Source organism: Rhipicephalus microplus, chromosome 4, assembly GCF_043290135.1.
Source record: "Rhipicephalus microplus isolate Deutch F79 chromosome 4, USDA_Rmic, whole genome shotgun sequence".
Taxonomy (NCBI): domain Eukaryota; kingdom Metazoa; phylum Arthropoda; class Arachnida; order Ixodida; family Ixodidae; genus Rhipicephalus; species Rhipicephalus microplus.
Window position 1 is genome coordinate 104667410 of NC_134703.1, and position 27438 is coordinate 104694847.

General features: G+C 44.8%; 1 protein-coding gene across 1 annotated transcript; it reads left to right on the top strand.

Annotated features, from left to right (window-relative positions):
- The first annotated feature begins 1324 nt into the window (after nt 1-1324).
- On the top strand, nt 1325-23844 carry LOC142814554 (glutamate-gated chloride channel-like). The gene is made up of 9 exons (XM_075893421.1): nt 1325-1446; nt 2937-3036; nt 6975-7072; nt 9533-9597; nt 11532-11755; nt 12996-13078; nt 14494-14628; nt 22452-22855; nt 23454-23844. The coding sequence occupies exons 2-9, from the start codon at nt 2969-2971 to the stop codon at nt 23670-23672; spliced, it is 1296 nt and encodes a 431-aa protein (XP_075749536.1). The 5' UTR covers nt 1325-1446; nt 2937-2968; the 3' UTR covers nt 23673-23844.
- Nucleotides 23845-27438: the final 3594 nt, after the last annotated feature.

Here is a 27438-nt window from a genome sequence, read left to right on the forward strand (position 1 = left end):
TGATTTCCAAGATCAATATAAATCAGTTCAATTAACCAAAAATTAACATAAATTAGATGACCCAACTAGCGATAACATACAGATACGCTGAAAAAAATATACAGACCCATGTTCATGAAGTAAGACGGTAAGTTGGGCCAGTAGGTTAGGATCAATCGTGAACGTATTCACATCGCAACACCAGAAAACACAGACAGGGAAGGAGCAAAAGAGGAAGAAAGACGGCGCTGTTCGAGTTAACACATACAAAAGAGCCCTGTGTACTAGAAATATATTGACGGTAAGTTGGGCGGTAAGCGCTGTCTTTTTTCCTCTTTTGCTCCTTCCCAGTCTGTGTTTTCTGGTGTTGCCCTGTAAATAAGTTCACGGTGGACCATGTTCAAGGAGATGTGCTGTAAGGATATCTGTGATGTCCCTTTCAAGTTTATTATTTTTCTTCCAAAAACAAGGTACAAAATCTAGGATATACAGACGAGGGTCCCAGAGTCAGAGACTTTAGTGGGACTCTCGGTTTGTCGATACAAATCGACGGTAAAATTTACACAGAGCAATCGAAACTTCTTACAATATACGGACATCAAAAGACACTTTTACATCACAAACCGAACCAAAACATGCAACATGGTATAAAAAGAACCGAAGAACAAACCAGTCAAACAGGTAAACGATCACAAGTAAGGTTATTCGAGAAAATGATATTTAACGAATTTTTTGAACAAAGCAAATGAAGTGCAACGCTTAATGCTAGAGGTTAACGCATTCCAAAAGGATATCGCACTGAAAGCAGAAGTTTTTCGCCCATAATTAGTATGAGCGGGGGGTAACAGGAAATTTTTATCAGCCGCAAACCTGGTCACATTATTATTCTGCAAAAGATCAGATGCAAAATAAATGGGAATGTCAGTTGATTATACAGCAGTTTGTGGAATAAGGTCACAAGATTTAACCGGAACAAAAGATTTACTGGCAAGATATTGTAAGAGCGCAGCAATGTGTAGGCGTTCGATTGCGAAGAACTAGAAGTGACAATGCGGATTGACTCAGTTTGAATGTGCTGTATTGATGATAAATGACAAGCATAAGTGTTGCCCCATGAGACTACACCGTAAGTAATATGACTATGAATGAACGCAAAATACAGCGCCAGTAGAGCTTCACGGGAAAAGAAAGAAGGTCTTTGAAGCTGAGCGTATCTGAAGTTCGGAACCACCCGCTTGGGCCACCGTCGGCGCACATTCAGAGGAAGTGACGCTTCGATTCGAGTAAACACGGCAATTCTCGCAACCCCGCACGGTCTGGCCACTCAAAAGAGGCGCTTGAATAGGCGACCCTCAGCCGTTCTGCTTGCGCGATCGTCCATCAGCAAGCATCAAGCGACCCTGGAGGCACCACACGAAAGCCGTGCACTCTGAACGCTGGTGAAGCCAACCACCCCGGACCAATCGTGTGAGCTTAAATGTTCGTTGTTTTCTACAATGAATGCGCTTGTACTTGCTCGGAAATTTTAAAGACGATATGCTTTTTGGGGGCAGTTCGACTCAAAAGTTTTGGTTTGTATGTCTGTACATTCGTCTGTTTGTCCGACGTAACAAAACCCAAACGGCCAACCCCATCCGCAGCGCCCACCAATATTGCTCAAGTTTCAGCGTTCATACTTGTGAGGTTGTCAATTGAAAAACTAATATTGCGCATACTTGAGGCACCATAACAACACTTCAAAAATTTTGTACGTGTGTATTTATGTTTGAAAAGGCATACAAAAGTAATTCTAAGGACCATAGCGTTTAGCACGCTGCGCTGACAATGCAACGCGATGCTCAAAAAGGCAAGTGTTTCCAACGCTTTGCTAAGACGACACACACGGTGGTGGCCCCTGCCTGTCGCTTTGCGTTCTACACCTTATCGCCTCCAAGACGGGCACGCACGCCTTCCTTCGTTTTCGAAGAAAACTGCCTGATGGCGCTCGTGTTTAATGTGCCTCGATGCGCTCGTTCGTCTTCGCTGCATAGATCAAGACTCTCTAACCACCAGAATACAATTCACCGATTTTCTCGTGCAAAACATCAAATAAACGTTTTGTTCACTCTCTCCAGACGCAAGACTAACGTCATTCGACGACATTTGCAGTGAAACATGCAGATACGGGGCCATTTCTTGTTTTGTACTTCATCCTGAAAACGTGCGTGTGGCAGAATTTCATGCATCAGCTTTGAAAGATGCGAAAACCGAACGTGAGATCAATGGTTATCTATAAGCATAGGTCGGCGAACTCGACTCATGAGTGGTCTCATTCGAACTCTTTCAGACTCAGATCGAGCCGAGAGTCTTAGTCTCAGTAAGTCCGGGATGTTTTGGTGAGTTTAGTCCGAGTGAGTCCGGTTGAAAGAAATTTTCGAGTCTGAGGCCGAGTGAGTAGAAAGCTCAGTGAGTGGGTCTGAGTGAGCTCCACAAGTTTTGCCGACCTGTCTGCAACACTTGCTCTTGTTGTCTAGAATTATAAATTGATATACAAAAATTACCATGTGCTGAACCAAATGACTTGTCATCGGTAAAAAAACCAATGCAGAAACCTAGTGGCGTATGCTATCACCTAGGCAAGTTTGATGGGTGGCTGAAGCCAGCCAGCCAGTGGAGCCGTGGTGCTTGCCCATAATGACTTAAAAGCCGTCACTATGTATGGATATTATCATATAAAATATATAAATATATTATCAAGATGATTTATAGAAATGGATGTTTACTTATATAAAGTGTCATATATATGGAATTGGGGTATTACGTACCTGTGCGTTACTCGTACAAAATGTATGCTTTACAACGTTATGCAGGCAGTCATTCGGTGGATGTTAATGTGGTGGTGAAACGTGTACGAAAGACGCGGCAAAGCAGTGCCTCGAATGGGTCATTTTTTGATCCACAAATTGGCGATATTTCAGTGGCAAGGGGAAGGACCTAGACGATTGGAGAGATGCTCCTGCACGGCAGTCCATTCTGCGTCCTTCTTCTCCTCCTGCTACGAGGTGGCTCGACACTCCGGTAAGCTGTGTAGTAATCACAAATGTTTTCGTCCTGCGCGCACTCGATGTGAAGCGTTTGTGCAGCGATTCTTTAGTCGTAGTTAACCGCTCACGTGACTTGGCTGCGTGTGAGTTCTGACAGTGCCTCCGTGAGGAGGCGCTCGTTGTTACATAGAAAAACACATTCATTGACTTCTTTTAACCTGTACGGTAATTACGGTGTTTTAGACCTCTTAAGGGGTCGGTAAAAAGCGCCGAGATGCTGGGCTGTGAGCGGGAATACGAAGGCTGACGCGACAATCTCAGCAGTGCATATTTATTTTATTTTTTGCGGGGGGGGGGGGGGGGGTTATGTCTAGGTAGCACGGCCCAGAGAGGACTATGTGCCCAGGAAGCTGTCGTGAAATGGTCTAAAGTTCAATTCCCGCAGACTTCTTTTCTCATTTATCTAGGACAGGGGTCCCGAACACACGGCCCGAGGGCCGCTTGAAGCCCGCTGATTTTGCTTACGGTCCGCAGCCCGCAAATGACAGTCTTTGTCCTTTACGTGTTTAGAAAAAAAAAAATGTTTAACAATTTCGAGTACTTCGTACTCAACTATGGCAGAGCATTGAGTTGTCCCGCTAAAAGTTTTCTTTTGTGACTTGGTGACAGTTCGTGATAACGCTGAATGGCTCGACTGTCGTGATTAAAATCTCTTGGTGGGGATCAGCTACACAGATAGAACTGGTCTGAAGCGTTTGTTTTGTCAGGCACGTGATGTGGGTCGCCTTGCATTGAAACATGGCCGCAGAACAAAATCCCGACATTTCAGGATCGGCGTCCATATTTAGTCCTTCTCTCTATGGACATCGATACGTTTCTGGAAAATGAATACCAAATCCCCTTTAAAGAAATCTATATTATAAGATAGAGCAAAGGCCTTCTTTCGAATGGAAACGTTAGCAGACGTTTTCTTCAAGCTCCCCCCACGTCAAACTCAACTTTCCTCTTATTCACTGCCTCGACCCTTTGCGGGACTTCATTTTACGACTGCGACGCGGTAGCTGAAGCGAGTTTGAGACACCTGTTGATTTCGACCCTTTGCGGGACTTCATTTTACGACTGCGACGCGGTAGCTGAAGCGAGTTTGAGACACCTGTTGATTTTGTGCCTAGTGTGTGAGTAAGTTTGCCTTGAAACCAAACTAAGCTAACAGACTGATGCAGAATCGAAGTGAAGCGCGATGGTCGACACTATAGGTAGGCTCGTCGAAAAGTAATGGGCAGCATCTCTTGATCGACGATTACATAAAACGGGCCCCAGAATTTCCTCAGTGTCTGAATTGCCAAGCGAGTAGCAGCCGGCGGCACAAGGCCGCGTACACGACTAAACCAACGGCAGGAAATGTTCGTCCCGTTTACATACTGCCTTCGAAGAGGAGTTTTAAACAATTAGTCTTGCAGGTTTGCACATGGTACGCATTTCTCTGCGTTTGCTCTTTAGCAGCCTTGATATTTGGGCGCGGAGGTCTGTCAGGCCCTTAATTCTTACTCCAATATTGAGTATACTCTTACCTCCGGGAGAAGACAAGCATTCATGCAAAATATGCATGCTTGATTTCAAAACATATAGTCAATATTTAAACAGAATATTCCGAGAAACTCTCAATGTCAGTGTAAAAGTGGTAATACGCTCTCCGGGATGTACTTTTCTTGTGATCTATGCTTTATCAGAAAGTGGCTGGCTTCGGACGTTCGTGTACAAGTTCAACACCATGATGCCAAACTAGTCTCCGAGATTGCGCTCCTGATATAAGCGGTGGTGTTAAAATCTTTTGATGATGTACATCGTCGAACGTAATAAAAGCCCTTTCAAAAGATGACGCATTGCATGACTCATTTAGCCAGGAAACCATCTTTGTCAGCATATAGTCCTAGTCAGTAGGGTTTTGGCAGTATAGTTAGCTACTGTACAGCATAGATGATAATACATATAATAACACCTTGGAGTTTTTACGTTCCGAAACCATGATATGAATATGAGAGACGCCGTAGTAGAGGGCTCCGGAAAGTTTGACCCACCGGTGTTCTTTAACGTGCACCAACACCACATGTGTACCAATACGCGGGCATTTACCATTCGTGCACCTCCGTCGAAATGCAACCACCGTGGCCTGGGTCGATCCTGTTTTGACCTTCGGGTCAGCAGCTGAGCACCGTATACCCACAGCTCTACCAAGGCGAAAAAATGGCAGATCCTACGTACAGTGGGAGTCGATGCTAATGCGAATCATGAATGAGAAATGTTGATATGTCACTTTAAAATCAGCACAACGCTTTACGAGGTGGACGTAAATGATGCCGTACATGACTTCCGTGTCATGATTATCATGTTTGAATGTGCCGCTTACCTTCGTCATCTCTTCACGTCACGTGACACCAAATTTAGTATATGGGGAGCTAGCGAAACAGCTGCGAGCACGCTATGAGCGTGATATGTTGTCATGTTCTCACATGACACGCGTATCAGGATTATCATGTTTGTGCCAGTCATATATTTCGTCATCCATTGACGTCACGTAACACCACATTTGGCATATGTGGAGCTAGCAAAACAGCCGCGAGCGCATCATTAGTGTGGCATGTTGTTACATGACACGCATGTTATGATTATAATGTTTGGATGTGTCATTTACCTATGTCATCCGTTCGCGTCACATAATACCGAGTTTTCTACATGTGGAACTAGCGAAACGGCCGCGAGCGCATCATGAGTGTAGCATGTAGTCATGTTGTCATATGACACGCATCTCATGTTTGTCATGTTTGCACCAGTATCAAACTTTTGTCATCCATTCACATACCGTAATACCAAACTTGGTATATGTGAGGCTAGCGAAACGGCCTCGAGCGCTTCATGAGCGTGGCATGTAGTCTTCTTGTTACATGACACGCATGTCAGGATTTTCATGTTAGGGTCTGTCGCTTGTGTTCGCCATGCAATCATGCCACCCCATACCAGTTTTGCAACATTCCATGCAAACAAAACCACCGCGAGAGCTGCAGGACCATGAAATGTAAATCATGACATTTATGACATACATGTCATGATTTTCATGTTATAACTAGTCAAATATGTTCTTCATACAGTCATGTTATGCCATACCAAGTTTGGTATCGATACCATTATCTAAACGTTCAGGGGAGCTAAATGTCGTTGGCGGATAGATAGATAGATAGATAGATAGATAGATAGATAGATAGATAGATAGATAGATAGATAGATAGATAGATAGATAGATAGATAGATAGATAGATAGATAGATAGATAGATAGATAGATAGATGGATGGATGGATGGATGGATGGATGGATGGATGGATGGATGGATGGATGGATGGATGGATGGATGGATGGATGGATGGATGGATGGGTGGGTGGGTGGGTGGATGGATGGGTGGGTGGGTGGGTGGATGGATGGATGGATGGATGGATGGACGGACGGACGGACGGACGGACGGATAGATAGATAGATAGATAGATAGATAGATAGATAGATAGATAGATACGCTCAATGTCGCCGAAGTTCGCTAAGAAATGCTTCGCATTGAACAAATGACAACACATATAAAGCCCCATTAACAATTTACCATTGCTTTCGTTTAACTCTGCTTTCCATGCACTACATATGAACTACTGCATATATGTATTAACGTTGTCAAGCTTTCCCTAAACAGCTGCCAGTTATTTTCGCCAATCGTTAAACTTAAACATTAAACTACATATCGCTTCAGGCTAGTGCCTAAATTTTCTGGCAACGAATGTTTTGACTAAATTTCATTGCAGTCGGCATGAGTAAATAGTTCTTCACGATGGAAGCAGTACTGTAGAATATTATTCCTACCGCAAATAAAGAGCGCATGCACTGTACTACAACCATTGCGTTGAATATGACATTGTCCGTGTTTGCGTTTCAGAGCATATAACCAAGAGCGCCACAGCAACATCCTCAACACCATGTTCGTCAAAAACGCCTACGACAATGGCGTCCGGCCACCGACTATCAATGGCACAGGTAAAGAAACAGGAAAGTAAGAAGAGATAAAATACTGTTCTCATTTTAATATTCCATAGTTATGGTCGTTTCCTTTATGTTAATCGTGTGCTGTTATCTGCATGTGTGTTTCGCATTGATGATGTTTTCAGATTTTTTTCTGGAATCGCAAAACTGCCCCACACATCAATTTTTACCGGTTTGTATATGAAGTTTAATACGTGAAGCGTTTTTTTTTTATAAAGTATCCACGCAAATGATAGGGAACGCTTGGCGCCGGTTTTATTGTATGCAAACATCATCATCATCATGAGGCCTCTCCGAATAGTTTCCAATTTACACTGTCCACGAGGTTACTTTATTTTATGCCTGCGAACGCCCTAATTTCGTCACTCCGTCTAACTTTCTGTTGCTCTCGGTCACGTTTACCATTTGTTGATAATGGATGGTAATGGTTGGTAATGGACTGGTAACGGATGGGTAATGGATAGGATGGGATTGGTAACAGCGGTTACCAACCATTAAAAGGCCGGCCTAGGTCCGTTTCTTTCGCTTAAGTGAACAAACTTTGGCCTTGATTTCGTGCTTTATAGATAAATTTATTATGGTGAAATTACCAACATTATAGTTCTCTCGGTACAACGTATCAATTTGAAACAATTCATTGCTTAATTTTAGTGTCCTCTTAGTGAGAAATAAGCAGTATAAGCTACCCCCATTTTTTTCTTTAGCTGTTCTACTTTATTCCGATCTTCCGATAGAGTTAAACACAGCTGAAGCCGACTATATATGGAACTCAGGTAAATCAAACTATCCCTCATGTCGAACTAATTTAGAACACGGCAATGCTTTAAGCTCACAGGCGCAGGAAAGTACGCGGCTAAATCCGAAAATTGCCCTAACTCGCTATATATCGAATATGAGGTAAGGTGAAAGTTCCAAGAAGCTGGCTTTCCATCAGGGGATGGGACTTCATCGCACTTATTTGAGGGAGCAAGCGCTGTGGTTAGAAAAGCGCCGCGCAGAACCAGTATAACTACCGCTTCCCATCATGTGCTTTCTGCAATGGCTCCTCATTGTCGCGCCCGTCGTGCGTTGCCAATCACTTCTTCGCGATTCTCCGCTTCCTTTGTTAACGTGATGGCCAGCGCGAAGCGTTAGAACTTGTTGCTCTCCGCGAAGCTGCCATTAAACAACGCAGTAGAACGTGGAAAAAAAGAAGTGCGGCGTCGCCACTGCGTATATACGGCATCGTATGAAGCACTCTGAGTGCGATATTTGGCCGGCACTATAGGACCAAGGCAGATTAGCGGTTTCTGGCTCCCAACGAGTACACACAGCTGCGTATGATGCCAAGGCGCTGTTGCAATCGATGCGGCATTTTTTTCCGCTCATAATTTGCCCCTGCATATACCCTGAGGTTGAACGTTGGTCTAGTTGGTACAGCATAATTGAATGTTTCGCAGCGCACAGAACATATAGCAGAATCTAATAAATAAAGTTCCTTCGTACCGCAGTGAAGCGGCACTCTTGGAGTTACCGGGATACACTGCAGTGAAGCCAACGTGCGCTGCGAAATCTACATTGATAACACGCACATTCTTCAAAACTTCTCTATCAAATTGCGTGCTATATCGAACTAATTGCTGGTTCATTGCAAGTTAGACACATTCAATTTTGATTGTATTTTTCTATCTCTTATATTAATGCATAAGATTGCCAGACATTTGACATCAAGCTGCTAATGATCTTACAGAGCTTACTCCTTCCTTCCCTTTTTCTATTGATTGCCGAATTTCATTCACGCATTGGTGCTCACGAAATTAGTTAACTTATTTGCTAGTTTACAATTTCGGAAATCTCACATTAAAGTATAATGACCAATCAATCAATCAATCAATCAATCAATCAATCAATCAATCAATCAATCAATCAATCAATCAATCAATCAATCAATCAGGTACTCGGATGAAGTTTGTTCTTGAAGAAATGCATAGATGCCCATTTGTTTGTGCATCTGCAGTTTTTGCTGCCATAAACGTAGCCAATGTCCTCTCGACGAATTGGTTCTGCGCTGGCCTAATGCTTTCAAGAGGAAGACGAGCTAAACGCCTTGGCTCGCAGTGATAAATTTGCTCTTGTGTGGGCTCGATTTTGCAAGGACAAGAGCAGTGAGACAATCCTATTCCAGTTGTGCTCTTCTTCATCCTTTGTCAAGGTGCCGTTCACTTTCTCGCCTACGCTATCGCAAGAGCCGGCATAGCCCGACGCAGTGATGTTAAGTATAAGAATAGGTATGATGAAATTTACATTAACTGCTGAAATTTTACTGCTCTGCGCAGTACTCGGCAATGAGTACAAGCAATAAGTGGCTTCGTTTTTTACGACAATCACCTGGCAGATTGCTTTCGTGCGTGCAGTGCCACCTTAACGCGAACAACCCGGTTGTTATGCTTCTGATTTCCTTACATGATTCTGGAGGCCCTGTCCGCGTCGAGGTGAACATGTATGTTCTCTCCATTCCGGAAGTGTCGGAAAAAAGTATGGTAAGTAAGACCTCCATATGTTGACTGTCGGTGATAAGAGTACGAAGGTCCCTTCTGTAGTGGAGGTGTTCAAGGAGATTGTGGAAAAAAACTGGTGTGACTCTCACCACCGTCTAAGAGTTTGCAGCTGAAGCAATGAAGAAAGCAACCATAAGTTTAAAAAATCGGAGAGCCTCGTCATTAACATTATATTCTGCACCAAGTTTAAGTTTTTTGTCCCCCTATTCCGTAATCAAGTTAATCGGTTGTGGTTGAAAAAAGTGGTTAACGATTGACAGCACTTACTACTCTACTATGGGAGAGCATAAAGCCGTCCCGTGTGCCTGTACTCAGTTGACTGCGGATTACATGTCAGGTGTACACCGAGCACCTTTTTTTTCATAGTATTTAATGATGTATTTGCGCAATAAAGACCAAATCAAGTGAACAAAATTAAAATCGAGTCGCGAAAGTAAGCGCTCAATCGTTACTCATAAACACGAAATGGCTAACACAGCGTGAGTTCCTCACATGGAGAGTTCTTCACATCGTGTTATACAAACAAACAAAGGGGTGAGGTCAAGCACTGATGAGGCTACGTACAAGGTACTTCCTAAATATATTTAGAAAAAGTGTTCAACGATTTCGAGTACTTCATACTCGAAATCGTAGCTTTTAGGAGCTTCGCCCCTAAAAGGCTCTGAAATTCCGTTCTTCTAGCCTTCTCTGTGACTGCTGCACGTTCCGTGCAGGCCTGGCGTTTTCTTCTTTTTCCTTGTCTTTTCTTTGTGTTCTGTTTTTTAGGCTGGTGGCAGGAGAAAGAAACGTGTTGGCTACTTTTCTGTTCTTTGCCTACTTTCTTGGTATACTTCGATTTGCACCAAGTAATTGATATATTTTGATGCCGGAACCGTTGGAGTAAGAGTACGCGGTGTCAAAACCTGGCGATCAAGGTTCACTACCATCTCCCTAAATTGAATTTGACTCTCGCACTGACGAATAGAATATACTTTTAGATACATGGCTGGGACTCAAGAGAAAACTGTTGCCTGGGGCCTCATGTACTGCATGCAAACGCTTTAATCGAACGCGAAGAAGGGAATCGAAAGCTATCCGCATTTTGTGGGCGCTCAGCGCTCGTTGAAAATAGAAATCAGATATCCGACAATCTGTCGCTGTTATTTTTTGGAATTAGGTGCTGACTGCGGCTCGGGGATGTTAGGTCATCGTGCGACAAACGGCTGCGAAAGTGGCTGGCATTTATGCTTTAATCCCAGCAACTGTGATGCAGATTGCACTGATGCAGTACTCATCGTTGCTGTCGCCGCAAGGCTGGTTAATCTGTTCAAGTAAAGCCGTGCAAGGCGTAAGAACAGTGCAATTTCTGCTCCGGGGCAAGAAGCTTCATCATCGTGCACAGAACTGTTGCTAAAGTCAATAGTCATGCTTCAATCTCAAATTACCAAGGGTTTATTTTGCTGTACTTATTTACTTTTCCACCAAAATTACCTTGCACTTAGCGACAGAAACAAAAACAGCTGTTATCACACACGCATGCTTCTTTCGCGTTACGCTTGCTTATCTCGGCTCCAGTTGGCTTCCTTTTTGGCTCGTTTTTTTCCTCAAACTCATGGCTTTTTTTTTGTCTTTCCGACTTCGCAGCCCTGATAGCCGACGCTCATCGGTGCCTCAGCATCTTCTTATGTCGCGTCAAATATGAAAAAAAACTGCGAGCACTCGCTTCGTGTGGGGCTTCTTTTTGTCCAATGTCGTGATCGTGCCTTACGCTTCAAACATATGATACAATTGATACTGTTATTACGCTTGCAAACGCAGCATATACCTAAACGGCTCGTTTCGCACAAACTCGCACACTCAATTTCTTTTCTTTTTTCTGTTCAGTTCGCTTTTCCGAATGCAAACGCATAAGAAACTACTCCCGACACTCCTCCCAGGACTACACGATTCAAGTCTACTTCAGGCAGAGCTGGCTCGATCCGCGACTGGTGTTCGACGACCGCGCCGGTGACGTCGAGTATGTCACCCTCTACGACGCCGAAAAGATCTGGAAACCAGATGCGTTCTTTTCTAACGAGAAAGAGGGCCACTTTCACGACGTTCCCCGGCCAAATTCTCTTGTCCGCATCTTTCCAACGGGACGGGTCCTCTACAGCGCGAGGTAGGTTATCGATCAAATAATTATTAATTCATTAGTAATAATAATTTTTGACAAAGTAATGACAAGAAGCCACTAAACAAAAAAAATATTTGAAGAAATAAATCAAATCAGAATTTTTTTTGTCCATGTTATCGCGTGTTTTCTCAGGATGATCATGAGGCCTTGTGCGTGTGCATGGTTGTTAAGGTTATATATGTCGCTGCTGTTCTGAGAATAAAATAGCGAATGACGCCCATTATGTTCCGTCCTTAATTTTTCTTCCCTGATGGTACGAGCCTTCTTTCGTATTTCAATATGCAGTATATTGCTGAAAAGTAACTTCTGTGAACAAAGGTTCATATTTTCATCCGAACAATGGCAGATTCTGTCTACTTCACTTAATGTGGGGTAACAATGCGGCTTAAGAGTTGCCACAAGCATAGTTACGCAGCTAAGTATATAGCAGCAAGAATTTATACCTACGAGCTGTACAAATATCACTGTGTAGCTGTTAGGATTGCAGGGCTCAACGGGCGCGCCGCCTTCCGCCGGGCATTATTCGTTGCCCCTTGCTATAGCTTTCTCTGCGCAGTAAGATTCGCAGTTGCAGCATACTGGCCAACGTACCGATGCGTGGGCGTGTGTGGAGAACATGAAATGTCGCATAGTCTCGGCTGCCACGTGTTTCCTTGAAAAAACACGCGCGACACAAAAAAGAACAATGAAGAAAAAGGAAACTGAGACAATTAACTTCATAAGGCAGCGATATAGTCGACCACTGTAAGAAGTCCACGTTTGTTACATGTTCGAAAGAAGGGAGTTTATTGGAAAGAGAAAAATTTATGAAGGAAAGAAAGATAAATGAGACGTTCTAAACTCGTAACGAAGGAAGCAATTCTTTCAATGTGCCCTCTCTTCTACTATTGGAGAAAGAAATAAGCCTTTTGAAAGAAAGATTGTAATTATTAGTAGCGAGTGTTTGATGTGCACGTGCTTTTTTTCTGAGGCTGTATTATTGTAACGTTTGTTCTGGGGCTGGTTTTCTTGTAATAAACTTCCAGTTGGCAGTTAGTGCATGTCCCATTGTTCTCGTTCCTTTACGGTCCTTGTCCTGATCACTCCTTACATTCTCTGCTCGAACTACGAACCAACTAACCCTCGTCGAGTTGCGAGTTTCATGGTGCTGTTGACTATACGACGTTACTGCGTTGGCTTTGTGGTGATGTGAACTGTATATGTGCACGACATTCGTTTCTACCAGACTCACGCTGAAGCTGGCGTGCCCGATGAACCTGAAGAGGTACCCCTTTGACACTCAGAGTTGCTCGATCATCATGCCGAGCTGTGAGTATACTGTAACATTTCCTATACTGCACAACCTCCGATAATGGTTCAGTGGCTTCTCCAGCCTGTTATCATCGTTTTTCCCCTAAAAGTTTTTCTCCCAAGTTTTTGAACAAAATCCTTATTGAAGGAGTCTGCGAACTCCAAGACTGTATGAGCTATGCGCAATGGGGAGGAACATCTATGTATCCGTGGTGCTGTGAAGCACCGCGTATTGACGGTCTTTGCGTGTTGCTGCCTTTATCATTCTTATAATTACACTCCACTTCACGCAATCAAGGTGCCAATCAGGTGCCTTTATCGTCAATATATGGGTTGTCGCTTCATATACTCTCTTTTTATTCATGTAGGGTAGAAGCTTAGGGAAGATGGAGGCTGAAAGAATTAAAAAAAAATCCTTGAACAAGATGTGTGGCTCTAGTGACACCGCCTTGTTCAAGAATTTTTTAGGTCTTATTTTTTTATATCACTTAACATTGTACTAACAACACATCGCTCATGCCTGCTACGCAAAAGATACTCCCTCCCCCTTTCTTCTAGCACATGCACAAAGAAAACGTCATGTTTGGCTGATTAACTAATTATTAGTGTTTAAGCTACCAAAGCCACTATGTGAGTATTGTAATGAAGGCTCCAGAAGTTTCGATCACCTGCTGTTCTTAAGCGTGCCTTAAATCTAAGCACACGGGCCTCAAGCCTTTTCACCACCATCAAAAACATGGTCGCCACGGCCGGGATTCGATCCTGCACCTTGCGAGTCAGCAGTTGAGTGCCATAATCACTACACTACTGCGGCGGGTGAAGCTTGTTTTAGGTCTATACGATATCTAATTGCTATGGCTGTCGCCCAAATTTCAAATGAGTATGCATGACGATTTTCAGTGTATGTTTTTCGTAGTTATAACTACTATACTGAAGGATGCAGATGATCCCAGCTAGCGTGGACGTATCTGCACGAGCTCCAATCATCCCGGAACTGCACATTGGCTTAAGAGGAACATTATAGTGGATGATTTGATACAAAATTTATCATCTGCGGGAAGTCCTATAATAAAAAAAGTAGATCGGGCTAGTTGCATCTTCGCAGGAATAGAAAAACTACAGAAAAGGACAGAAGGAAAAAAATACGCCCAAGGCGCCTGTGGCGTATTTCTTTCCTGCTATCCTTTTTTGTAGTTATGCGCTTCCTGCGAAGCTGAGTTCTTCAAAGTTCAACGAAGCAGCCAAGGAACGATGTGCTGTGCTTAGGGAATCGAGACTTCTTACCCCAAGATTGATAGATGCACGTGAAAAAAGAGCAATGAGGTCTGAACGAAATCGTGAAGAATCCGTCTCTCTAGTTAAACCTTGGCGAATGTTGCATACATCTGGTTGCATCACAACGACTGACACATTTTTATTCTTGCATACGGCAGACAAATACACGACTGAGGACATAGTGTTCGCTTTCAAACCGCACCAGCCTGTGGAGTTCTACAAGCACATCCTCGTCAGAAACTACAAATTGACTGGCCACATACTGGGCAGCTGCACAAGTCGAACCATCACAGGTGCGTAAATGTTTCGTTATATGAGGTTGTTCGGTGCAGAATAGGTTGTCGGACAAATCTGCCCGTGGCAACACGTTGCAGACACTTCCTCCGTTTCGTCAGTGTCTCGCACCTTTTTGACGTTGTAAATTTTAACAATAAAATTGAGTATTTTGGGAGTGCCAAACTGCTACGATCGCCATCAAAGGTGCAGCCAGAATTTTTTTTTTCAGGGGAGGGGATGGGGGAGGGGGTAAACACACTTGATGTATGTTAGTGGATGTACCTGTATGCGGGCGTGTATACATAGGTAATCAAAATTGGAAATAGTTAACCCCCCTCATCGCTACGCCATTGATTGCTATCTATTTTTCTTGCGTTATCACCGCAGTCGCGAGTGGCGTGAGTTCTATCAAAGTGACGCAGCATTTTTGACTAGAATAGAAAGTGTCGACAGCCGAGCTTTGAAGAAAAATTGAGCAAGTCTGATAATGATTGTTTTTCTGTGGAAAAATCCTCGCCAATTACGCAATTCTTTTCGTAAAGCCTAGTAATGATCTTCGTGGACTAACACATGAACGATATGATACAGTAGAGTTAGTTAAATCCGAAGCCTGCCGCGATTCGGGGCAATCGTTGCACGGCCTCTGATCTCTCTTTCGCTCGTAGAGCACGCCCTATAAAAACGTGGAATCTGTTTGCCCCTAAAAAACAGTTCTCTTTTACAGTTTACCAAAAATGACTTGCTACTGGTGCCTGCTGGCACCTGCTTGCTAACCCCTCTACAAACACAACAGTCCTGCTCCAAGAGAATAATAGAAAGAAATGTGCATTTCACTTTTTCACAGGTCCACTAGCGATAATAATAATAATAATAATAATAATAATAATAATAATAATAATAATAATAATAATAATAATAATAATAATAATAATAATAATAATAATAATAATAATAATAATAATAATAATAATAATAAAATTATTAAAAATAATAATAGACTGTTCATACCATGACACGCCGAGACGCCGTCTTATATCGGACCTGTTGGCATTAGACCGCAAAGCGTTTAGCATCAAGAAACTTCTGGGCCCATGGCCAACTGGAGTTTTATAGACGAACGCTTTAAAAGCGTTAAAACTTTTTTTTTACAAGACAGCAGAATGGCTGACAAATACTAAGAAACAACGAACCTTCATTTGTGCAACACAAGTCGTACTTATAATGCGCAGAATTATATGACACCCATTATATGTGTGTGCTGAAGTGAATGACGTGTCCACTGTTATGTACACACGATAACATACATCTCCATAAAGACAAGACGTGTGCTCTGCTGTTTTGAGCTGGTTGGATGAAATTTTAATGAGGGACATTGTCAGAGACTTCATTCGTTGACTCTCGAACATTTTCTTATCATTGTGTTGGTGTTGTTTGATATGTGCGTATAAGTGTGTTCTTGCATATGTGTGCTCGGTTGTTCTACTTTTCATGCACTGACCGCATTTTATGTTTTACTTTGGCATATTTGTTTAACTTTCACTCAAGGACTAAGGAGTAGCTGGCGCCGTACTTGTGCGGCAACATCTCCTTAAATATTACAGATTAAAAGACATCCTATTGAGAACCGATGGGCCTTGGATCATCACCGGTGACTTCAACGCCCATCACATGCTTTGGGGGAGCACTAGGATCAATGCCAGGGGCCGGAACATTGTTACATTCGCTTCGGATTACGACCTTTTCATCATGAACGATGGTACCCCCACATATCTGCGGGGTCTCACGTATGGCAGTTGCCTTGACCTGACATTGGTGTCACGGTCCTTCTCTCACAAAGTTAAGTGGTTTTGGCATATTGAGACTCATGGGAGTGATCACATACCCACCTACGCGACGATCGATGGTATCATTAAAAATTTCTCTTCCGGTGTTGCAATTGGCACTGACTGGTCGATGTTTGCATCGCGTGTTGAGAACGCTTGCCAAGAAGGCCTCGCCTGCAGCCTGGAAAATACCATAGCGGAAGCTATGCAAGCGTCCAAATGTAAATTACCATTTTCGTCTAAAATAACACAGTTTGACATCGAACTGGAAAAATTACGAGCTATACGAAGGCGTGCTGAACGACGATACAGACGCACAAGATCAATTTACGATCTGAGGGAAGCAAGGCGGCTCCAGAAAAAGATTCAACGACGCATTTACAAACTGGAGAGCGAACGCTGGAAAGCATTCTGCGAATCTCTAGACCCTCATAAACCGCTGTCATATATATGGAGAACAGTTCGTGGTCTTCGCTCCTCTCCGCAACAACGGCACCCTTTTAAAGCAGTGGCATTCCATCAAACAAAAAAATTGCCCGCAGATTCCCTCGGGGGAACACTGAGGAGGATGCGGAGCATATAATTGCTTAACGGGGTGTTAAAGTGCGACTTACTTGGGTCGATGGCTAAATTGGTTAACGTGGTTGTGAAATGGGGTGTTAAATTGCGACTTACTTGGGTCGATGGCTAAATTGGTTAACGTGGTTATAGGAGGGGGTGTTAAATGAGTGAACACGTACACACGTATGCGAAAGGGCGGCGCTGGTCGAAGGGACGTCGATCATTGTGTTTGTGGATTCCTTGGAATTCATTTCACCGCGACCTTGGACGTCGACGCGCCGTACAAACCAACCGACGAGCGGCAACTGAGCGAGCGAGCGCCGACCTTGAGTATATATACAGCGCGACGGCGCATGCACTGTCAGCTGTCGAATGTTCGAGAAGGGGGAGAAGCGCAACGGCGCATGCGCGCGCGTCAGCTGCCGATGTTCTCGAAGCGTGACGGCGCATGCGCGCTACATTATACAGCTAGCGAATGTTCGTGAAGAGGAGAAGCGCACGAGGTGTGTAGAGGAAGAAGGGTGCACAGATGGTGGAGGAGTGAAGCGCGCGCGGTGTGTAGAGGAGGAAGGGATGCACAGATGGTTGATTGATTGATTGATTTGTGGGGTTTAACGTCCCAAAACCACTATAAGATTATGAGAGACGCCGTAGTGGAGGGCTCCGGAAATTTTGACCACCTGGGGTTCTTTAACGTGCGCCCAAATCTGAGCACACGGGCCTACAACATTTCCGCCTCCATTGGAAATGCAGCCGCCGCAGCCGGGAATCGAACCCGCGACCTGCGGGTCAGCAGCCGAGTACCTTAGCCACTAGACCACCGCGGCGGGGCAATGCACAGATGGTGGAAGAAGGAGGAGGAAGCTTGCGGACGGCGCCGCATTACAAGCCTCGAGTATTAGATGCTCCGCATCTAAAACAGAACTCGAGGTGGCTGGAGAATTTTGCACGAGAGTTGCCGGAAATATTATGAACGAGAGCATCGACGCCGTGATCGTTCCTGAGACGCGATTACCGGAAATGGACATTCCGTTCACCATGGAAGAACTGGAAGGTGCGTTAGTCGCTTCTAAGCGCATGTCATCGCCAGGTCCTGATGGTATTACTTATAGTGCCTTGGGACACCTTGGACAAAAAGCCAGAAAAGAACTTTTAACATGCTTCAACAACTCCTGGCTCAGCGGCAGTGTTCCCCGAGAATGGAAAATAAGTCGATTAATACCACTTTTCAAATCGGGAAAATTATTATTGGACTTGACAGCGTATCGCCCTATTGCCCTCGCAAGCTGCCTCGGAAAAGTGATGGAAAGAATGGTTCTATTTCGTCTCGAGTGGTACTTGGAACGATACACCAAATACCCGTCTTGCATGGCAGGCTTTCGTCGGGGCCGCTCCTCCATTGACTGTGTCCTTGACTTATCGACATTTGTTCAACAAGAAAAAAGTCGCAAGCGCATATCAGGGGCCCTCTTTCTTGACGTGAAGGGTGCATATGATAATGTAGCTCACGATGCCATCCTCACTTCTCTCGCAGCAATGGCCATTGGTGGACGAATGTTTCAATGGATAAAAGATTATATAACTGGCAGGTGTTTCTTTGTACAAACATATGAGGGTACAACTGCCCAACATTACACCTACTGCGGAGTACCTCAGGGAGGTGTTTTAAGCCCCACATTGTTCAATGTGGCCCTCATTGGTCTGGTGAAGGTTCTGCCAAAGTCGGTGTGCCTATCTATATACGCCGATGATATTTGCCTGTGGAGTGCTGCAGTTACGCGCCCTCAGGTGCGTGCACGAATACAGCGGGCAGCAACCCTCCCAACAGCCTACCTACAAAAACAAGGCCTAAATATATCAACTGTGAAGTGCGCATTGATGGCGTTTACACGCAAACCAATGACGCCATACCCTGTTTACATCAATGGGCAGAGTGTCAAATATGCACGGACGCATCGTTTCCTGGACATAAGAATCGACCGAAGTCTTTCGTGGAGCCCACATTGTGCGTACTTGAAGAATTGATTGATTTGATTGATTGATTTGTGGGGTTTAACGACCCAAAACCACTATTTGATTATGAGAGACGCCGTAGTGGAGGGCTCCGGAAATTTTGACCACCTGGGGTTCTTTAACGTGCACCCAAATCTGAGTACACGGGCCTACAACATTTCCGCCTCCATCGGAAATGCAGCCGCCACAGCCGGGATTTGATCCCGCGACCTGCGGGTCAGCAGCCGAGTACCTTAGCCACTAGACCACCGTGGCGGGGCCGTACTTGAAGAAGAGACTGCTATCTATTGCGCATATCATGAAATTCTTGTGCGGTAAAGCATGGGGAACTTCTGTGGCCTCCATGCTACAGCTGTACAGGGCCCTATTTCTGGGTCTATTGCGCCACAGCTTGCCGGTACTGACTAACACTTGCAAATCGAATACTCATTCATTGGAGAGTTTGCAGGGTCAGGTGCGGCGTGTCTGCCTAGGACTGCCCCGATGCGCTTCTACTTATGCCACAATGATGCTTGCCAAAGACCATCCGGTCAGGACATATATAGTTGTGGATTGCCTCAGAGCGCACATTCGACATGCTAGCCGTGTCCCCGACCACCACTTGGCCCTTCTACCTTCCGGAAGACCACGTGCTACGTTTTCAGACGTCATAGCCAAGCACCTAAACAGCATTCCATCAGGATATACGCCAGCTGCGAGAATGGCATGTCCTTTGTGGTGCCTCGACCAGCCGCAAGTACGTCTAGAAATTCCGGGAATCAAAAAGAAAAGCAGTCACTCCAGAGTAGCATTGAAGCAAGCAACACTGCTATTATTACATGAGTTGTACTTAGACCGAACGCAGATATACACTGATGGGTCTGTCTCGTCCAGCAGCTCATCAGGTGCCGCTGTAATTCCGGCTGCAGAAATGACAATCAAGTTTAAGTTGTCGCATATGATTACATATACGGCATCAGAGCTTGCTGCTATAAGGGCTGCTTTACAATATCTCGTTCAAGAACGTCCAGGAAAATGGGTCATATTCTGTGATTCGAAGGCAGCGCTTCAGAGTTTGCAGTCTGCCATGCGTAGGAGGAGTCATGACCAACTGGTACAAGAAATAAGACATTGCCATCATGAAGCTCTAGCACGAGGGCATGATATTATATATCAATGGCTGCCTGGACATATCGGTATTACCAGAAATCAATTAGCCGATGATGCAGCCCGCTCAGCCCATGAAGAAACCCGTGTAGCCCCAATTTCTCTATCAAGGAATGATGCAGCAAGACAACTTTACCTGCTGGCTCGAGATCTCACACGCGCGTTCTGTTCGTCTACCAGCTTCCAAAGGTGTCAATTTTATGAGCTGGATCCTTTGCTCAAGCTAAAGCTACCATCGCAACTTTCCCGCTCCGATGCGATACTGTTATGCCGCCTTTGGTTGGGTGTTGCATTTACAAAGGTGTACTCCTTTCGCATTGGTATGGCAGACACTCCTACATGCGACTACTGCGGAGCTGAAGACACCATCGAACACGTGCTGTGCAGCTGCGCTTGCTACGACACACAGCGATGCCAGCTCCGGATGGTTTTGAATCGACTTGACCCCGGACCATTTTGTGTGCAGAAGATACTAGGACCTTGGGCATCTGCCTCAGTGGCGCAGAAAGCAACTAAAGCACTGCTACTTTACCTTAAGTTAACAAACCTGAGCGAACGCCTGTAGACTGTGTGTGCTCCCCGAGTGTGCTCGTGATTGTGTGTACCTTCTCATCTTTCTGCAACCTCTTTTCTCCCCTTTATCCCTTCCCCAGTGCAGGGTAGCAAACCGGATGTGCGTCTGGTTAACCTTCCTGCCTTTCCTTGCATCTTTATCTCTCTCTCTATCTCTCTCTCCTTAAATATAATATCAGTAGAAAGTAATAATATCGGGGTTTAACGTACAAAACCCATGATATGATTATGAGAGACGCCATAGTCTCTCATAATCATATAGAGGGTTCCGGAAATTTCCACCACCTGGGGTTTCTTCACGTGCACCTAAACCTATAGGCATGTGGGCCTCAAACATTATCCTCCACTGAAAACGCAGCCGCCACAGCCGGGATTCGATCCCGTGACCTTCGAGTTTGCAGTCTATAGTGCCATAACCACTCTGGCCATCCCGGCGGGGCCAGGTCAACTATCAAGAAGAAGGAATAAGCGGAAGGACAGGGAGGTTTGCCAGTTCTTATACGGGCTGGCTACTCTGTGCTAGGGAAGAGGGTGAGAAGAGTATGAAGATCATTTTTTACCTTTATGTGGAGACGTTAAAGTGCGCGAATGCCCCAGCGTGAAACACCCCAAAAACAAAAAATGGCAGCATATCCACGGAGTGAATGATGGGGAGTGGGGCGAAGCATTCGTCCGTCCATTCGTTCTTGCTTCCGCCCGTTCCTGCGTACGTCTGTGTAACCGTCCATGCGTCCATCCACCCGTCCGTGCGTGCGTATTTCGTGCGTCCGTCCCTGCGTTCGTCCATGCATCCGCGCCTGCGTCCGTTCATGCGTCCATCCATGCATCTGTCTGTGTGTCCGTTCGTCCATCTATTCAGCACTCCAAGTACCACCATCTCGCATCTTTTCATCATATATTCTCCATATAGAAGCACCGCCATCGAGCGGACATTTCAAGGACTAAACGGGAGGTGGCACATGCACACTTTCTTACGGCTTGCGCTTCGGGTTTACTTCCCACCTTTAACCACCTCGAGTTCATGGTATATACTAGTTCACTGTATTCATGGCTATGCGGCCCAACACTCGCTAAACCTTTCTAAAACCAAGGAGGTTACACCCAGCGAGTATAACGTAGCAACCCTTTCTTGTCAGATCGTGCTCAATGTACATGCCAATGGCTGCTAATGGGAAATGAGAGACAGAAGAAATCGGCTTTTTCTTTCTTACGGCTTGCGCTTCGTATCTACTTCCCACCTTTAACCACCTCGAGTTCATTCATGGTATATACTTATAGTTTATTGTATTCATGGCACTGCGGCTCAACGCTCGCTAAACCTTTCGAAAACTAAGGAGGTTACACCAAGCGAGTATAAGGTATAGCAACCCTTTCTTGTCAGACAGTGCTCAATGTACATGCCAATGGCTGTTAATAAGGATCGCAGCGTGAGCGTTAACTAAAAGCCGAATGCTCCTGTCTCTCATTCCTCATTAGCAGCCATTGGCATGTACATTGAGCACTATTTTTTATTGTTCAACAACGCACAGAAGAAATCTTTCACCGGCACCACCTTGGAAGTCAAAATGTTATACTTGTTACATGCTACTACGGCTACGAGGGACGAACAAGTGCCGCTTTAAGGAGCTTCGCCCCTAAAAAAAAAAAACTCCTTCTACATTAGGAGCATCTGCTAGCATTTGCAGTATGAGAACAGCTTGCCCATCAAGTGACCGTTTACGCAGGTGACTACTCCTGCTTGCGGGCCGAGATCTGGTTCCAGCGTATGTCGCACAACCTCGACGTGCTGGTGTTCCTCCCGTGCGCCATGTACGTGCTCCTATCCTGGATCCCGCTCTGGCTGGACAACACCGGCGCAGCCACGCGAACTCGTCTCACGGTTCCCGCTCTGGTGCTGATCGCCATGGCCTCGACGGTGTCTAGGCTTTGGGACTCCGAGTTCCCCCGCACCAGCTACACCAAGGCCGTGGACGTGTGGACCTTGGTGACGTTCGCCTTCGTGATCGCACTCTGGATCGACGTGGCCGTCGTCGAACTCGTGGTGCGCCGTCGACTAGGCGCGAACCATAAGGCGGAGCCCAAGGTCAACTACGAAATCTTTGAGGACTCGGACGGCATCGAACTGGTGGTTAGTACTCATGTATTTTTTCCTCGTCCCGTGTTTGAATAGAGCTGTTAATTGCTTCTTTAAGGATACAATAGTGTGGTAAGCATAAATGACCTTTAATAACGAATTTTGGTCGGCGCAATGTAATAATGATCGGTCAGCGCAATGTAATAGTCTATAAAGATTGTGGGTGCTAAAAAGCGTGTTAATCTGGCGCCACCATGAGTAATTGCGAAAATAATGCTTGAGGGCATGATGTTCATGATCTCCAACGCATAGACATGTCGTTAAGGTGATATCGTGGACTATGCCTCGTGCACTTATCGCGAAATTTCGCTAGTGTAGCCGAGTCTCACATATTGTTGTACGATAAGAGTAATTCAGTTACTTTTCGGTGAGAGGGTGAGAAAACCTACGCCACTGACCTGAAATTGAACGCTGAACCTTTCGGTCCCAAGAACGTTGCAGCGAGAACTTCTACATAAGATTCAACAGTAAGCGATGTTTTAGTTTTCGGATCGGAAGCGTAAACGGGATGGTTTTTCGGCAATAAGACACTACATTCTCGCTACGAGCCGCCTTTCTATACCATACGTTTCTTCACTGTCACGTTTTGCAGGAGAACTCGAAGAGCAACCCAAAGAACGGGCCAGCGCGGCGCATCGACCAAGGAAGCTGGAAGACCACCATTCGGAACTGGCTGAAGGCACCACGGTCGACAGCCGACAAAGTGGACCTCGTGTCTCGCATTGTATTTCCCGTCGCCTTCTTGCTGTTCGTGGTGATCTACATTCGGAACTATGCGGTCAAGGTGGACGTTCCCGAGGAGTGGCTCTGACGCCGTTCGCCATGGCAGTGGAGCCTGCGCAAGCTGGCGCCTGTCCTTGATATGCATCACAGCGCACTGGCTTATTGTATGCGTTGCCTTGAGCAGAGAACAAGCATAGTAACTTCGCAGTAACGGAATGAATTAAGCAAAGTCAACAATAAAGGCAAACAATTGACTTGGAGATTACTCACCAGCTGTTTGGTGTCGAGATTGCCAGTTTTCATTGGACCACGAATTTGCCAGGTGCTGTGCTTGAGTGAGGCAAATGCCTAGTAGCAGATTTTGACAATCCTGCATAAAAAAAAAAAACGATTGTGCGATAGCTGTTTGTATATTTAACGTTAGGTAAACTACTTATGACCAAGTGCTGCCCCTTCTAACATTAGTGAATGAACAGAAGGCTTGTGTTTTTTTTATCAATGCTCGGCTACAAACGCCGTATGAATATGTTTAATTTTCTTATGTGTGTGCCAATGAATAATGAAAATAATGAATACCTTCTGCAGTTTCATAGTATTCCGGTAAGCTTCTTTTATACTTAATGCGTATAGTACTTGGCTTTTGCGTTTTTACTGATTACTGAAACGCTCTTACTGATTAGTTCACTTATCATGTAGCAGAATATTTTTTTTTGCTATTCACGAGATTTCTATGATGTAAAAGTCGCGCAAATGGCATGAGCGGAGTCACCGTTCGGCGGACGCGCCTAGCCTGCTGCACGGTGACCGTTTGATCTTCACTGACGTTTAACGCATTACTTTGATCAAAGTCGGTCCTGTGTTGACAACACAGCCTATGGGAAGTGTTGATTCGACAAAAAATAAGCTCGAAATCGCCTTTTTTTTTTCGTCCACTCGTCTTTTCTTTCCCTTGGTGTTTATTGTGGCGGAGGGAGTTTGAACAAGTTATTTTACAGATACTGTAGGTTGCGTCGCTCGCGTTGCCTAAAGTCGATTTTCGCTCTCATGACGACGGGAACGCGATTTATTCTTTTTAAATTTTAATTACTGATATTTATTCAGCGAAGTGACGCAAGCGCATCTACACCATGGGATGAATTGGTCTCGTGTAAACAACTGTTCTTTTTTTCTTACCGCTAGGTTGTAGTTTAAGCAGAAAAAAAATAGCCTTAATTGGAGGTGCGGACACAGTTTTTCACTGCTGTCAGTCGACTTGTGCGCTGAGGATCGTTGCAAAACAACAATATGCCTGAAGCCCGCAGCAAGCAGCCGCATCAGCAGCGCACAGAGAACAACTAGGAAGACGCCAGTGACATGCGCTGTGTAGAACAAACTCGCGAATTCGCAGATCGTCCGATGAGATTGGCATTTTCTCTGAAGTAATTGCCCGAAAAAGCATTTCGTCGCGAGTATTGCCTTTCTATCCTCAGCAGAGATGGCAAAACAAAAAAGTTCTTGCGTGCTTTAATTCGGAACATGCACAATGAGACGACGATTTCTCTATGACTGAGCCGAAGTACGCATGCACTTGCATCTTGCAAAAATAAAATTCAACAGGTCCAGATTTATTCACATATAGCATGCTGCGAAACGTTGGTACTGTAGTGAGGAGGAACGCCCACTACTGCAGCAACATCGCTGCTCTCTGATCTACTGGAACTCGACGCTTGCTCATTGACTTGTGGACAAACGAGTGTGCCCTGAACCTTGGAAGACAGCTCGTGCAATACATACATTAAAGGTGAAAAATCTCCGCTCCCCTTGAGTCCTTTCACACTGTGAGTTCGACAAGTTGTTTTATGCAAAGTCATAGAGAAAATAGTTGATAGCAAGTTGAATTGGCGATGCGAGCACACACGTACTTCCAGAACACAGTGCAGAATTCCGAAGACAGCGTTATACCCGCAATCTTAGAAGCCGTCACTCGCTTGGAACACGAACAAGCTGGATGAAATGCAGCAGTGGCGGCATTTTAGGACATTAAGCGAGCTTGTGATATGCGGCCAGTCATGTCCATGTATTGTGTAGCCTCTTACAACTCGGAGTCTCTGGAGGGACATTGTGAATAATTAAAGGGCATAACAATATTTATTGAACCAAGCGAAGGAAGGTATTCTCATCACTGTCTCAACTGAGGAGTCCTTCAAGGTATTGTATTAAGCCTAGTTCTGTTCATCTGTGTTATGGTGGAATTACCGCGCAGATTACCAACAGCAATGCAGTACTGGCTATATGCAGACGATGTGGGTATTGGGGCCTCCGTTTCAGGCGCCAGACGTGTTCAAATAATTTGACAGGAATACCTAAACTTTGTGGAGAAATTCTTAAAGGAAAGAGGAATAAAACTTCATTACGCTAAGACGGCTGTGTTGCCTTTTACCAGCAAACGCTAAAGAATTTTCAGCTGCTTATTGAGGGACAGCCTTCACGACCATAGTGAAACAACGCAAGTTTCTATGTGTTACTTTCGACAGACAGTTCCTAGTAAACGTGACATTGTTATTCGACGTATTGCAGGCACAGCACGAGGTGAGTCAGTGTCGTCATTTCTTACAGTGGATAATGCGCTGATAAAGCGAAATATCACACATTCTTCATCAGTTATGCATGGATTCTCTCATTACTCTGAGGAGCGCCTAGAGTGATTGTAATAGCCAGAAGCCTTAAACTATTCTCAGAGGTTCTTCTAGCAACTTCGAGTACCTTCGTAGTTACAGAAGCATGGCAGCCGCTTTTTCTGTTACGAGAGAATCAGAAACTTGTCGACACTGCTTCCGCGTTTTGGAACACCATAAAAACTGCCCGCTAGCGGTAGCACTAAGAAAAATCAAGCTTCGACCAACACGATTGTTAAGGAGCACGATAATCTTTTACAAATACATCAATTTTAGAGCTCAGATGTCACATGTCCACCGTGGCGACTTGTACGCCTAATACTGAACTTTTTGTAGAAGTAAGTACTTTCATGCGACACATGTTTATGCTAGCGGCACAGCAGCTGACTTTATAAAAAGCTAACAATCAGATATCCCGGTTGTATGCGAGTTCATACGGGCAGCTCTTTTCAAATAATTTATCTACGGCCATCTTTTTTTCACCCAAGAAAGGGACAAAATCAACACATTTAAATTGTCTTACGCGACATTGCCAACTGCCGCAGAATCATCAGCAATATTGGCGGCGTTATGATACAATAATTCACTAACACAGACAAACAAACGGTTCATCCTGTATAATTCACAGGCAGCCTTATTAACATTATGACATCAATTAAAAAATTCACCTTTAATTTACGAAGTATTGAGAGAACTCACAAAAGCGAGCAAACAAGACCACAATATACTGTTCCAGTGGATACCTAGTCACTCTTACATCCCTCGACATCCCGGGACTCTGGTTGTGATAAAACATGGTTTATCACGATGCGATTCGAACCTGCGACTTCGCTCGTCATGACAGATAAGGTGCGATGGCATGGCGCTGTCGTATAGTCTAAGCGCGATGGTGATAGTTCGACTCCCGACCACAACGGCCGTTTTCAAATGAGAACGTATTAAAAAAATATCACTTGTGAAACTTTTTTAATGTACGTTAAAAAACATTAGGTGTTCAAAATTATTACCGAGCCCCACACTACGGCGCACTTAAAATTCGAGGGCGCACTCCTGTCTGAGTACGCCTTCAAGTGGATGAGGAGACGTTCCACCTAGGGTACGTCTTCTTCCGCTCTTCTTCCCGGCGTATCGTGGGACCACAGATTAGTTTTAATTACCTGCAGTTTTTCGAAGTAAAGCTAAGCTTATGCACATGAACAG